This window comes from Electrona antarctica (genome assembly GCF_951216825.1).
Source record: "Electrona antarctica genome assembly, chromosome: 2".
In the NCBI taxonomy this organism is placed as follows: domain Eukaryota; kingdom Metazoa; phylum Chordata; class Actinopteri; order Myctophiformes; family Myctophidae; genus Electrona; species Electrona antarctica.
In genome coordinates, this window is record NC_136807.1 from 34,258,884 (window position 1) to 34,273,909 (window position 15,026).

At 41.6% G+C, this 15,026-nt stretch overlaps 1 protein-coding gene across 2 annotated transcripts; it reads left to right on the forward strand.

Annotated features, from left to right (window-relative positions):
- Window positions 1-112: 112 nt before the first annotated feature.
- On the forward strand, window positions 113-14,822 carry LOC306913917 (uncharacterized protein). 2 transcript variants are annotated; one of them, XM_079490753.1, is made up of 10 exons: window positions 113-263; window positions 1,529-1,643; window positions 2,925-2,998; window positions 3,815-3,949; window positions 5,018-5,186; window positions 5,305-5,605; window positions 6,070-6,128; window positions 6,685-6,813; window positions 11,521-11,649; window positions 12,984-14,822. In XM_079490753.1, exons 2-10 carry the CDS (start codon window positions 1,574-1,576, stop codon window positions 14,195-14,197), a joined length of 2,280 nt encoding a protein of 759 aa, XP_079346879.1. In that variant the 5' UTR covers window positions 113-263; window positions 1,529-1,573; the 3' UTR covers window positions 14,198-14,822. The 2 variants fall into 2 exon arrangements, with proteins under 2 accessions (XP_079346879.1, XP_079346878.1); XM_079490752.1 differs by having other exon boundaries at window positions 1,545-1,643.
- The last annotated feature ends 204 nt before the right edge of the window (window positions 14,823-15,026 follow it).

The window sequence follows — 15,026 nt, forward strand, 5'->3', positions numbered from 1 at the left end:
GATAGAGGGAAGGACGAAGACTGTTTCCGTCCTTCTCTCTCGTCCGGGTTGAAACACAAAAACAGAGCAGAGAGAGTGAGTGAGTGTCATAATAGAGTAATAAAAGGGGGAGGTGAGTGTGCGATCCCATCTATGTGCGTTCCTCTGACAACTGACAACGTGACAGCGAGTGAAATACCACGTTAACCTGCTGCTAAACCTGCACCTGTGACGGTTGGAGAGAGACTATCCAGGCAGGGACGTCCAGGGGAACGTTAACTATAGTAAGTAGGAGCGCGCGCGCGCGTGTGTGTGTGCGTCACGCACAGTGCGTGCGTGCGTTGGAGTGTTGACTGGCATTTCAGTAATATGGTTATGAGCAGTGTTTTCCTGAAAAAAGAACATAATATTTGAACATTTATAGCCTGAAACTCAGCTTGAAAATGTATTTAGTTTCAAACTAAACTAAACGTTTTTTTAATGGGCGTGGCTAAATTATCATGACATTAGTATTATTTTATTCTACTTACCTTTTAAGAGGTACATTTTGTTTTATCAGACATTGAATATTGATTGAAGAAAAAAGCACTGAGGAAGTAAGAGGATTTAAAACCCAAGAAGGTCTATGGCTTGTCTCCATTGGGGTCCATATATTATATTCAATTAATTGGAAATAAGATAACATTAAGATTAATATACGAATTATGTTGCACAATATTCAAGTAAATAAAGTAAGTAGCCTTGCCGAGCCATGAGGCCCATAGGGCAGGAGCCTATCTCCTGTTTCTGTAGCCGCAATTTGCAACTCTAGATTTTTTTATAATGGGATGAATCTAGAGTTGAATCTAGTTGAATCTAGAGTTTGGAAGCACTCGTCGTATGTCACTGAACGGCCCTGCAGCGCGACCCGTTAACAAAAACGAGCGAATCACCTGCAGAGGCTGTCTTGACAGAAAGTAGCTCATAACATCTCTACGGTGGATTTTTATGAAAAACAAGCTCGGCAGATTGAAAGAGGATCATTCAAGCTTGGACTACAGCTGCAATGTTGGTGAGTTTAACGTTGTTTAAGACAAGCAGATCGCAAACCAAATTGGATGAGTGGGGAGTCAATGGAGGGTATTGCAACTCTAGATTCATCCCATTATAAAAAAATCTAGAGTTGCAAATTGCGGCTACTGTTTCTGTAGCGTGAGGCAGCTTGATGTACAAATACAGCCCCTGGACATGCCGCTAGTATGTCGCAGGGACAATCCAACCCTTGATGCTGAGTGTCAAGCAGGGAGGCATTGGGTCCCATTTTTAGAGTCTTTGGTATGACTCGGCCGGGGATTGAACCCCGACCTCCCAGTCTCAGGGCAGACACTCTAACCACAAGGCCACTGAGCTGGTCGCACAATATTCAAGGCTGCATAAAATACTTTGATCCTGGGCACCTTGAAGTGAAAAAGGTTATGAATTATAATTGAAGTGTTCTATGAAAAAGTAACTCGCCCACCTCGCCCAGCTAGTTATTAACACAATAAGTAAGGAGGAGTTTCTCTTCAAGTCCTGTTTCATTGCAGACTCTGTTGAGTGCAGACAGCAGGTGCAGATGAACTCTCCAGACCCAGCCAGACCCGTTTCAGTGGAACAAGAGGAACCTGAAGACCAGCCGGACCTCAGTAAGTCTCTTTTCCATTGTCACAGTTGCCAGCTGCAATATTGGCAGTGAAATAATTGTGCTTCAACAGTGTGGAACAAGACAAAATGTAACTGTCTGACTGACACACACACACACACACACACACACACACACACACACACACACACACACACACACACACACACACACACACACACACACACACACACACACACACACACACACACACACACACAAACGTTACCAAACCGTTATGATGATGGCTATCAGTGGCACACCTAATGAGCTACATAGCCTACTTAAACTAGGTAACAAACCAAAGCTAACAGTTGATCAACTGATGTTGACGAATGTGTGTAGAAGGCTACTGAAACGTTTTGAAGGCAAAATCTTGCTACAAGTTGTCGCTTCTCTGAAGGGGCAGAGCTCGCGGCAGAGCTTGCATTCAACATGATCTGGTAAGATTGTAAGATCTTACTTTTGGACAGTTTGTGAACTGTTCAGTGAAATCGTTTGGACTAAAGTGTAATTAGCAGAGCTCATACATACAAACAACGTGTTCAAAGTACAGAAATCACTGACGTAGTCACTATGTGGGAGGGTAGTTTCTGCCGTAGTTTTTATCTATTTTCTAGGTTTATCTATTGAGCACTGATCTATCTTTGCACACAGTGCACTCTGCTTCTGATTTGTCACGACCAGGACGAAAACACAGATACTTTTTCTGCATATAATCTGTGAAGTTGCATTTGCGTTTCGGCATTTCTCTCTTTCTCTCTCACGGACACTAGTGCATGCGCTCGCCTTACTCCACCATTTGTTTTGATCTGCGCACCGCGGCACGGTATGAGCCTCAGTGAGCTGAGCGCCGATTTAATGAATGAACATGTTCCTGGCTGGGTTGGGGGTGGAACTCCGCCTCTCAGAGTGCATTTTCCCAAATGAACCATGAACGTGCATTGTAAATACAATGCTGGTCTGTCAGTCAGGCGAGTGATACGCTTGAAGGATTTTAGAAACCCCCCCCGGGACAGGCTGGACAGACCCTCAAAAGAGGACATATGGACACCCTAATCTAATGTCTCGATAGAAGAGCAGAGAGACAAAATACAACCATCCCAATTGTATAAGTTACATGCATTCGTATTAAGGTTGTCCCTTTTATATAATGTCATAATATAGTTATTATATTAACATACTCTACTATACACATTGGAGTAAATCAATTGTATTAATTTAATGTTAGATAGTGCTGCTTTAAGTAATTGTTTTCCCCCTTTCCCTTAAAAAATAATTGTAGAAATGCCATCTAACCGCCGAACGTGCCCCCACTGCAAAGCCGAAATGGCATGTGGCATCAGGACGTGCCAAACGGTAGGTATATAATAGCCTTTAGCCAACTGTCCTGAATAACAGTCCAGAGTCATTAAGTTAAAGTTCAAATGAACTTCAGTGACATAAAATTACTCTGTCTTTGTCGACAGAGCAATACAGTGACGAGAGTTTTGTTTTGTTACACCAGACAAAACAAAACTCAACTGTGGTCAGTGAATTTGGAATTCAAGAAAATGGCAACATGGCTCTATTAGCATTGCAATAATGACAGCGTATTCAATTCAATTGTCATTATAGTGTGTATTTTCAAAACATTTATCAACTGATGAAATAGAATTGACTATGTTTTTATGAATTACATATTATAGTTAAAAGTGGATAGTGAGTCTGTTTGTTAGTATTCAACTTCGGTCAGTCAATTAGGAATTCAAGAAAATGGCAACATGGCTCTATTAGCATTGCAATAATGACAGCGTATTCAATTCAATTTGATTAAAGTGTCAAATCACAACAAGTTGTCTTTCAAGACACTGTACATGTAGAGCAGAAAACCGAGCAACCCAGAGCAAGCAATATTGCGACAGTGGTAACAAAAAACTCCCCCTTAGGAAGAAACGTCAAGCAGAACCCGAATGTAGGGTGGGCGGCCATCTGCCTCGACCGTGTCGGGCTAGAGAAAGATAATGGACTGGCCAGATAATGGACATTTTCCTGGTTTTCTACCACCCTACCTTTTAAATGATTAGCATGTTTTGTGTAATTTTCATTTAGACGCTCCTAGTTTATTTTTTCTCTAATCTAAGTCTATAAGTCCCCTTAAAGTGCTCTCATCCTTCCTCTCTCTCACTTATACAGTGTGGGAAGCTGTTGGCTCTTAAGGAGCGGCACACCAAATGCCTACAGAAGTTCAGGCAACAAGCTGTGCAGTGGGCAAAGAAGACCAAAGAGGCTGGCAATGGGGCAAAGGTTGTCGACCGTAGTATGTTGATGGTAATATTTTAGTATTATTGGATTGTAGTATTTTATGTACTATTCGTAGTTGTAGACTACAAATGTTTTTGTCTTGTTTAGGGACTTGGGTTTATTGACTTGTTGTTGGTTTTTGTTTTGCTTCATTGGAATGCTTGTTACATTCAAAATAATTTCTGCCTAAGTCAGAAAGTTAGCCTCATAGCAAAAGTGCCTAAGTAATTTTTGGAATGTAACAAGCATTCTGATAGGCTGAGGATATAGGCAATAGAGCCTAGGGCTCAGAGTGCGTCCACTAGGGAAAGTAGGCTTTCTTCATCACAAAACCGTCTTTGTATTGGTGAGTAGGGAATCATTATTTTTTTATATTTGCAGAAGTCGAGAGGCTGTGCTGTGTGCTGCATGTCATGCGGCGGCAGGAAATGGAGAGTCCCATAGCCTTAAAGAGAAGTCCTATGGACCAGAGCTACTGTACAGCATATATGTCTTGTCTTGTCTTAGGATTCAGATATAGCACACTGTGCAATACAAACTAATACGTGAGTGCGCTCCCGGTGCTCATATCCGAACGCACCTTCTTCTAGTGCTGACCTACTCAAAGTGCCTACAAAACACGGTGAAGCAGCATTCTGCTGCTACGGCCGACGGCTTGGAATAAACTCGCATTACAGCTAAGACAGGCAGTAGATAGCATTAAAGCATAGCTCAAGAGCAATTTCTTCACACTTGCTTTGAATTCATTTTTAATACAAAAATTAAATCCAAAACAGAGTAACACAGAGTTACTCTGTTTTGCCTTATTCATTGCTTTTCTTGCTATTATCTTAATGTTTCATGCTTTTGCTTTTCTTTCTTCTTCATTGCTCTGTAAAGCACTTTGAGCTACATGACATGAAAGGTGCTATACAAATAAAGTTGTATTTAATATTATTACTAATATCTACACAGTGATATTAGTCTGGCCATGCCAGGCTAATGCATACAGGGCATGTTGGTCTGCTTTTTTCAGCGTACGACACCAGCTGAAATAGCAATTACTATGACATGACAATGTCTCTAAGTTTGCTTTTATGCTTTTCATTGCTTAAGATGGAGAAAATGAAGGCACTTGGGCACATTCCCATCATCATGTGGGGGAAGCCAAAAAAGTGCAAGGCTGGTGGGTGGAATGTGGAAATGTACTTCCCATTCAAACTCCCCACAGAGGGAATTGTGGTGCTGGATAAGCTCCTGGGCCTCTTTGAAGGCTTATTGCAAGGTAGATTAGAACACAATATCTATATCCATGACATTGGTCCTGAATTACTGTATGTCCATATGGAGCCAATTTAAATGTCTTAGTTAACTATACCTTTTCTGTTTTTGTTTTTTCAAAGGATGCGATTTTACAGAAGGGAGTGAAGATGGGAGAGACACGCAGGAGATGGGAGAAGAGGTTGTAGAGGAGGGAGAGATGGGGGAAGAGTGGCCAGAGGATCTAGGGGATACGGATACGGATGCAGAGGGTGGAGAGATGGGGGAAGATGGAGGCGATAAGGATGGACAAGGGATGGCAGAACATGAGGATGGAGAAGAGGAAATGTCGGTCAAGGAGCAGGAAGATATGGTGGAGGTGGAGGCAGAGGAAGTGGAGACTGAGCCAAAGAAGAAGAAGCAGAAGAAGGGACCGACTAAACGGTAAGTGCCCGATACAGAATAGAAAATGCTGAGCGATAGAGGTGATCGTCACTATGCAGAACAGGTGGGCAATCTTTGGGCACAAGATTAATACTTGGCTGTTTTCCCGAGGATCTATCTACGAGTGCAATGCTGTGGCAGTTAAAATACTCCTGTTACCATATATAAAACATATGACCACATAGTCTTTGCAAAGACATTTTTCACACATCCACTTTGTTCAGATGTAGATGCGTTGGACATTGCCAAATGACGCAATCATGAATAGAAATTCTTGAACAAAAACCACACTCTCTGCTCTTGCTCAGCAGCATCAATTTTATTCAGTTATATTCTTTAAATAAAACTGATGAACCAGATCCGTGAGAGTGGGAAGGGGCGTGGTGTTTGAGAACCTGACTTGTGAGGCAAAGACCATAGGCTTTAATTGCCATTTACACTTTTTCTTTTCCTCCTCCATGCAGGACGCCTCTGGTGACGATAGCAGGCAAGAGGAAAAGGAAACAAAAAAACGGGGATGATGGTATGAATAACTATTGTTCTAAAAAAAAATATTTGTATAATTCAACAGCTGTCTGTACAGGGACCTAAATTGTGTATCAGAATATAGCAGACAGGAGGATGTTGACTAGTCACTAGGCCCAACTGTTATTATATAATAGTATACAATTTGCAATGTAGGCATTACAGTAAGCAAGGACAACACATGGTACATCAAATGTAATCTAATCATAGAAATAGTCATCAAGAATCATCAAGTCTTCATTACATTATCATATCATTATATATACAGTGTGTGTGTGTGTGTATATATATATATATATATATATATATATATATATATATACATACATACATACACATTATGTTTATTCGATATTTGTGAATGTGAATTCAAATGTCATATAGGCATATACCGAAGCAGACAAGCTAGACATGTCAAAAGTTATTATAATTTAAGAATTCATAAATACATACAATGGCCTGAGCATCACAGTATTGAAAATTAAAGTGGCGATATATCCATACAACAAATATTGTCCACTAGTTAAAGTCATTATTCAATTCCTTCATTTTAGACCAGTGTGTGGAGTCCAGACTGGAGGTGAAGATGAACTCTCCAGACTCAGCCAGGGACGTTTCTATTAAGGAGGAACCTGAAGACATTTCTATTAAACAGGAGGAACCTGAAGACCACCCACACCTCAGTACGTATTTTTACTATGATAATCTTGGCAAAAACTGTCAATAATAATATCTATATATTATAGGACCACAATGGAAACAGGTCCCCAAGATTGGCCGGGGGATCGAACCAAACCCCACGGCCCGAAAGCGGGTGCCCCTCGCCCAGTTTTTCTCGATTACACTGGTTTCAAACTACAATTGAATCAAATTTGTTCTATCGCCATAATTAATTTGTTGGGAAATATTACTAAATATATACAGGTATATCGATTCCATTTTGAATAAAACTTTGATTCTCCAGAACCACCTGTAACAACCTGTACTAATTTAGTAACTGTTTGGTCAGTCTTAAGGCCGGTACACACTGCAAGATTTTTCAGGATGTTTTATTATCCTTCACGACGTACCCTGTCAGACTATCCGATTAAAATTGCATAAATCCTTGCCGTTTATTTCTCTTGAGACTGGCCACACAACACGTTTTTTACATTCTCTGATATATTCTCGCCGGGGGAGACGGTCGTGAAAATAGTGTAATCAGAAGGGAGTCCGCAGTGAGTTGTGCTTTCTTTGGAAATGTACTGTATTCTGCAAATCAATCAATCAATGCCCGCGCGCGGGCAGCTGTTCCGCTGCACGCACACCCAAGTTGGTTTGCTTACAACATGTGTTCATAAGCTATAGTGAGTACCAAAATGAACTACTAGGCCTACTAATAATAGGCAGTGTTGGGTAACTAACACTACGTAACTTAATATATTACGTAATATATTACCGGAATACGGTAACTTGTAATATAATACATTACTTAACAAAAAAATTGTAATATATTCTAAAAATCTTTCTGTATTACTGCATTACTTTCTGTATTACTTTCTGTCTGTCTGTCTCGTTGCCCGTGGCTCTGTCTTGTGACATTATGTGACAACTGCGAAGTTAAAGAATTACGTATTTCCGCTCCCCACTAATAGTTCTCAGGTCTGGTGTTTGTCCTCTTTTTTTCTCAGTCGTGTTTTCAAATGGATTTGGCTAGGCGGCCGTTTGGCCTCGCCTTATTGTAGATACGCCACTGGTCTATTTAATTGTTCGATTTGAGCATTTAAAAAAAAGTAATATGTAATAGTAATATTAATATATTACTCTTGCTCAGACAGTAATATGTAATACAATATATTACTTGACAAATTAAGGTAATAAGTAATAAGAAATATATTCCAAGTATAAAGTAATATACCCAACACTGATAATAGGTAGGCCTAATAGAAAATGATTGAGAGAGAGAGAGAGAGAGAGAGAGAGGCAGGCCTCTGGTGACGATAGCAGGCAAGAGGAAAAGGAAACAAAAAAACGGGGATGATGGTATGAATAACTATTGTTCTAAAAAAAACCTAAATTGTGTATCAGAATATAGCAGACAGGAGGATGTTGACTAGTCACTAGGCCCAACTGTTATTATTTAATACAATTTGCAATGCAATGTAGGCATTACAGTAAGCAAGGACAACACATGGTAAATCAAATGTAATCTAATCATAGAAATAGTCATCAAGAATCATCAAGTCTTCATTACATTATCATATCATTATATATACAGTGTGTATATATATTAGGGTGCATCAAAATTCAATGCAAAAAATGTAACAACAAATTATCAATCTGTTCTTTTGGAATTTTGTTCCAATGGCTATAGAAATGATCTTTGCAAAGTTTGGGGAAAATTCATTCAGATTTACAGGTCCAACGCAGCATGTGAAATTTAGGTAAAATGCCAAAAAGTGCCATTTTCGGTCCTTTTATAACTCCCATTTTCTATTAACATGACATGTCAATTTATCAAAAATACAACAAATAGTTTTTGAGAAGATGTTATTGGAAAGGGCAAAATGTGTTTATTTAACAATAAACATTACATTGTCATTTAAATCATCACTGAAAAATGTCCTTAGTCCTCCACTGTGTCCATGTTCAGCCGGCGCTTGCAGCAGCTAAGATTGGGCTGCTTTCTGCAGATGTTGCTCACTCTTCACTGCTGCCACAAAGTCTGTTGTGAGTTTGACCCCATGCTCGGCGCAGTCATTGACGACGTTGATAGCACGCACATTCACCAGTCACCACACCTGCCTGGAATGATGCACTGGTAGCCCAATCCTCTACATTGAGTGAGATAAATGCTGGATCGATCTGCAGCTGGTGCATACCGAACCAGCAGTCTGGGTTGGCAAGGTCAGCCAACCTGGTGGTCGGCGAGAGGAATGGAAACTTTGGCTTGCCGAAACCAGTGCCAAAGCGCTGCTGTGGGGCTAGCATGGGAAGATCATCTGGCTTGTGATCCAAGATGGCATCCGAAAGTGCAGGTCGCTCATCAGCTGGCACCTTGGTGCTGAAGAGTGCCAGGGGCAGCATGTCAGGAGTTAGGTACCAGAGGTGCCTCTGCAGTGCTTTCATGGCTGATGTTGCAATGCCCTCATCAACAGACTTGTAAGTGTGCAGGTTGTGGTAGAGTGTGAGGTCATTCCATGCAGCATCTACGGCCGTGTCACAGGTCAGCCACCATGTTGCGTAGATGTGCGTAATGAAGTTGGCAAACGTCCAAATCTTCTGCACCTGCTGCCGTGTGGTGGTGGTGCCCTGGGGAAGCAAGGTGATATGCCGCTCCAGCATAGCCAACTTGAGAGTGTAGAGTAACTTGGCCATCCAGCATGCCTTGTGCAGCGCTCCCGGTCTTTGGAAGTTTACTGGAGTCTGTGCTGCATCATCTGCACCCAGATAGACAAGACACAGCTGCACAAACTCGTGGTAGTCGCCTCGCTTGTAGTCTATCATTGCCGCAGCACATGCAGTGAGTTCAGCACGTAACCTGCTCAGGAACGGTTGTTCAGCGTTGGCAGTAATGCAGCGGTACAATGGGTCACTGTATTTGTGTGGCAATCCTGCAGATGCCTAAACAAGGTAACCTCTGGTGAGCGTGAGGACTCCACCTTGAGGCCAGTGAAAATGTGGCTGAAGATCACCTCACCAATGTGATGCTGGCACCGGGCCAGAGCAGTGGTCTACCAAGTGAGAGCTGGATGGCAATGCAGGCTGCTGTGAGATGGCCTGTGTTTGATGCAGTGTTGTCAAATGCCATGTTGACAATCTGGTCGGCACAGCACCACTCCTGCAGTAGCTTACATGTCAGCCTGGCAATGATCTCTACACACGCCTCGTCTTTACCCTTTGTATATGCTGGCACGCCAAGCAATTTCAGCTGCTCTGCATCTCCAACCACCACTGTCAAACGCTCCTCCAACTGGCGCACATTGCGTCGGTGTCAACTTGCCGTCCCAGTGCAGGGTGCACATAGGAGGTGGACTGCTTGTGGTGTTCTTTATTGACAGCCTCCAGCACTTTGCGCTGTGATCGATCTACTGTTGTGTATGATGCTGAAATCATTTCACAATTACTGCCCGACTCTGTGATCAGGGCGCACATGAAGGCAGCCTGCTGCTGCATTGGTGTGATCTTCAACCGTGTAGCCAGTGACATAAGACTCGGCCGTAGATGCTGCATGGAATGACCTCACACTCTACCACAACCTGCACACTTTCTTACAAGTCTGTTGATGAGGGCATTGCAATATCAGCCATGAAAGCACTGGAGAGGCACCTCTGGTACCTGACTGCTGAGATGCTGCCCCTGGCACTCTTCAATACCAACGTACCAGCTGAAGAGTGACGTGTACTTGCGGATGCCATCTTGGATAACAAGCCGGATGATCTTCCCATGCTAACAGCAGCGCTTTGGCACTGGTGCAAGCCAAAGTTTCCAGTCCTCTCGCCGACCACCAGGCTGTCCGACATTGCCAACCCAGACTGCTGGTTCGGTATACACCGGCAGCATTTATCTCACTCAATGTGTAGAGGATTGGGCTACCAGAGGATTGGGCTATCATTCCAGGCAGGTGTGGTGACTGGTGAATGTGTGTGCTATCAACGTTGTCAATGACTGCGCTGAGCATGGGGTCAAACTCACAACAGTTTGTGGCAGCAGTGAAGAGTGAGCAAGATCTGCAGAGGTCCTGCAAGCAGTTGAGCATTATCGCTGTGAGCAGCCCAATCTTCGCTGCTGCAAGCGCCAGTTGAACATGAACACAGTGAAGGACTAAGACTCCATTTTCAAACATTTTTCAGTGATGATTTAAATGAAAATGTAATGTTTATTCTTAAGTAAACACATTTAGCTCTTTCCAAAAACATCTTCTCAAAAACTATTTGTTGTAAACTTGATGAATTGACGTGTTATGTTAATAGAAAATGGGAGTTATAAAAGGACCGAAAATTGCACTTTTACCCAAATTTGACATGCTGCGTTGGACCTGTAAATCACCATATATTGAAAAAATATTTTGCACATGTTCTTAAAACATGAAGTGGCACATTTTATCAAAGGAACAGATCAGGAGGTTAAACTTGCAAATTTTGATGCACCCTAATATATATATATATATATATACATACATACATACATACACATTATGTTTATTCGATATTTGTGAATGTGAATTCAAATGTCATATAGGCATATACCGAAGCAGACAAGCTAGACATGTCAAAAGTTATTATAATTTAAGAATTCATAAATACATACAATGGCCTGAGCATCACAGTATTGAAAATTAAAGTGGCGATATATCCATACAACAAATATTGTCCACTAGTTAAAGTCATTATTCAATTCCTTCATTTTAGACCAGTGTGTGGAGTCCAGACTGGAGGTGAAGATGAACTCTCCAGACTCAGCCAGGGACGTTTCTATTAAGGAGGAACCTGAAGACATTTCTATTAAACAGGAGGAACCTGAAGACCACCCACACCTCAGTACGTATTTTTACTATGATAATCTTGGCGAAAACTGTCAATAATAATATCTATATATTATAGGACCACAATGGAAACAGGTCCCCAAGATTGGCCGGGGGATCGAACCAGACCCCACGGCCCGAAAGCGGGTGCCCCTCGCCCAGTTTTTCTCGATTACACTGGTTTCAAACTACAATTGAATCAAATTTGTTCTATCACCATAATTCATTTGTTGGGAAATATTACTAAATATATAGGTAAGGTATATTGATTCCGTTTACTAATATTTTGAATAAAACTTTGATTCTCCAGAACCACCGTAACAACCTGTACTAATTTAGTAACTGTTTTCAGTCTTAAGGCCGGTACACACTGCAAGATATTTTTGAATGTTTTATTATCCTTCACGACGTACCCTGTCTACTATCCGATTAAAATTGCATAAATCCTTGCCGTTTATTTCTCTTGAGACTGGCCACACTACACGTTTTTTACATGCTCCGATATATTCTCACCAGGGGAGACGGTCGCGAAAATATAGTGTAATCAGAAGGGAGTCCGCAGTGAGTTGTGCTTTCTTTGGAAATGTACTGTATTCTGCAAATCAATCAATCAATTGACGCACGCACGCACACACACCCAAGTTGCTTTGCTTACAACATGTGTTCATAAGCTATAGCGAGTACCAAAATATCTACTAGGCCTACTAATAATAGGTAGGCCTAATAGAAAATGATTTCGCCATTGTCAGCTATATATATATTTTTTCCTTGTCTGAAGGAGAGAGAGAGAGAGAGAGAGGGAGAGAGAGATAGAGAGAGAAGAGAGAGAGATAAGCTTGCTATTAAATGATATAGGTCTACTCGAAATTGAATGTTGCCCAAGTGGCGCACGGACACCCGGACAGTGATGTGATCCCAAACTCCGGACCGTGGGGAGGGACACAGGCCGGCTTGTTTCACTGCAAAGAGCTGTAATTATAATGGTCATAGCAACCAACACGTCGTAGGGGATGTCACACTGGCCGAGGAAATGTCAAAAATATTAAACATGTTTAATATTGATGACGTTTTGTCTTGGGCGTCGCAGCGGCCGAATATTTGTATTTTTGATCTGACACACTACAAGATGAAAAGACGCACGTTAATTTGTCGGGAGTTCAAAATCGCGCCCGAGACAGGAATTTTGTCGGAGGTCACAAATCAGGCTAAAATCGGGCTTAAGATCTTGCAGTGTGTACTGGCCTTTATTAGGTAATAGCCATGTACATGGAACATGGAAGATAGAAAAATACATTTACATTTTACTAATCCAGTGTTGACATTGTATCATGTTATTTTTCCTGCTACCAGCCACCCTGAACATCGTTGTGTGTAAAGAGGTTTCTCCTGAACAGGAGAGGAGCCCCAGTCTGCTCCAGGAGGAACCAGAGCCTCCACACATTAAAGAAGAACAGGAGGAGCTATGCCAAAGACCAGAGGAGCCTGTTGGGTCAATGACATTACTAGCAATTAAAGGTGAAGTTGATGAAGACATCTCTTCACACTGCTTTGAAGTAGAAGTTGAAATTGAATCTGACACTGAAGTCACTGAAGACGGTGATGATTTGGAAGAGACAAGTGGAGGTGTCCACACTGGAGAAAAACCTTTCCAATGCAAACTGTGTAACAAGAGTTTCAGCAATTCATATTGTCACAAGAGACACCAGCTTGTCCACACTGGAGAAAAAACTTTCCACTGTAAACATTGTGACAAGAGTTTCCGTCAGTCAGCTGATCTGAATAAACACCATCGTGTCCACACTGGAGAAAGACCTTTCCAGTGTAAACATTGTGACAAGAGTTTCAGTGAGTCAGGTCACCTAAACACACACCAACGTATCCACACTGGAGAAAAACCATTCCACTGTAAACATTGTGACAAGAGTTTTATTCGCTCATCTGATCTGAATAGACACCAGCGTGTTCACACTGGAGAAAAACCTTTCCACTGTAAATATTGTGACAAGAGTTTCAGCCAATCAGATTACCTTAGGACACACCATCGTGTCCACACTGGAGAAAAACCTTTCCACTGTCAACATTGTGACAAGAGTTTTATTCAGTCATCTGACCTGACAAAACACCAGCGTGTTCACACTGGGATAAGACCTTTCCACTGTAAACATTGTGACAAGAGTTTCTTTGGTTCAGTTTCTTTGAAGAAACACCATCGTGTCCACACTGGAGAAAAACCTTTCCACTGTGAAAATTGTGGCAAGAGCTTCAGTGAGTCAGGTCACCTAAAGACACACCAGCGTATCCACACTGGAGAAAAACCTTTCCACTGTAAACATTGTGACAAGAGTTTTATTCAGTCATCTGACCTGAAAAAACACCATCGTGTCCACACTGGAGAAAAACCATTTCACTGTAAACAGTGTGACAAGAGTTTCAGTCAGTTAGGTGACCTGAAGAGGCACCAGCTTATTCACACTGGAGAAAAACCTTTCCACTGTACACAGTGTGACAAGACTTTCTGTCGGTCAGATGAACTGAAGGCACACCAGAGGAGTGTCCACATTTGAGAGAAGTAATCCACTGAAAACATTTTGAACTGAGATACAGTCAGGAAATGTTTTTATTTTATTTAGTTTTAGTTTTTTCGTTAGTTTTAGTTAACTATAATAACCTTGCTTCTATTACATGCGAGAATTCGTACCGTAAAATGATATAATTATATCCATTACCAGTGGTAGAGTAGAAAAAACAAAACAAAAAACTCTATAAAACAAAAAAACATCTATAGCGCTACGCAGCTCTGAGCATCTCTCTAGGTCATCCTCAGAGATGGAGATGGAGATGGAGATGGAGGTGGGGTTTATCGGCCAGAGCCATGTCTGCAGACAGAACCGTATCAATAGGGTCTGTGTTTATACCTTCTTCTGGCCCTACATCTTGGTGCACAATATTACAAATTCCAAATTATTATGATTAGTTACACGATTTACACGATCAGCCTGACCCAGTGCAATTCATCCATTACAATCTGTCCAACAGAACTGTTTCCTGCTTCCCAGAACATTCTGGTACAATAACTAAACTCGGAACAGTCTGGAAACTATTGAAAACAGTGTCCTGTTTATTATGTAATTCATTCTGATGAAGGCTCTGTCGAAATGTTCATCTATAATAAAGCCTTGACTGTGAGCTTTGCAAAGTTTTATACTGTTTATTATGTAGTGTTTGTGGGGATAACATTTTAGGGTAACTCAAGAGTAGTGTTTGTTTCAACACACACTACTGAAAGCGCATTTCTTCGCATTTGAGTAAATGGTCACGTCCCCTCCTAGTAGTAATAGTTGGGGATAAAGTACAATTTTAGACCGCGACAGAGGGGCCCCGGTTTTCAAGCTG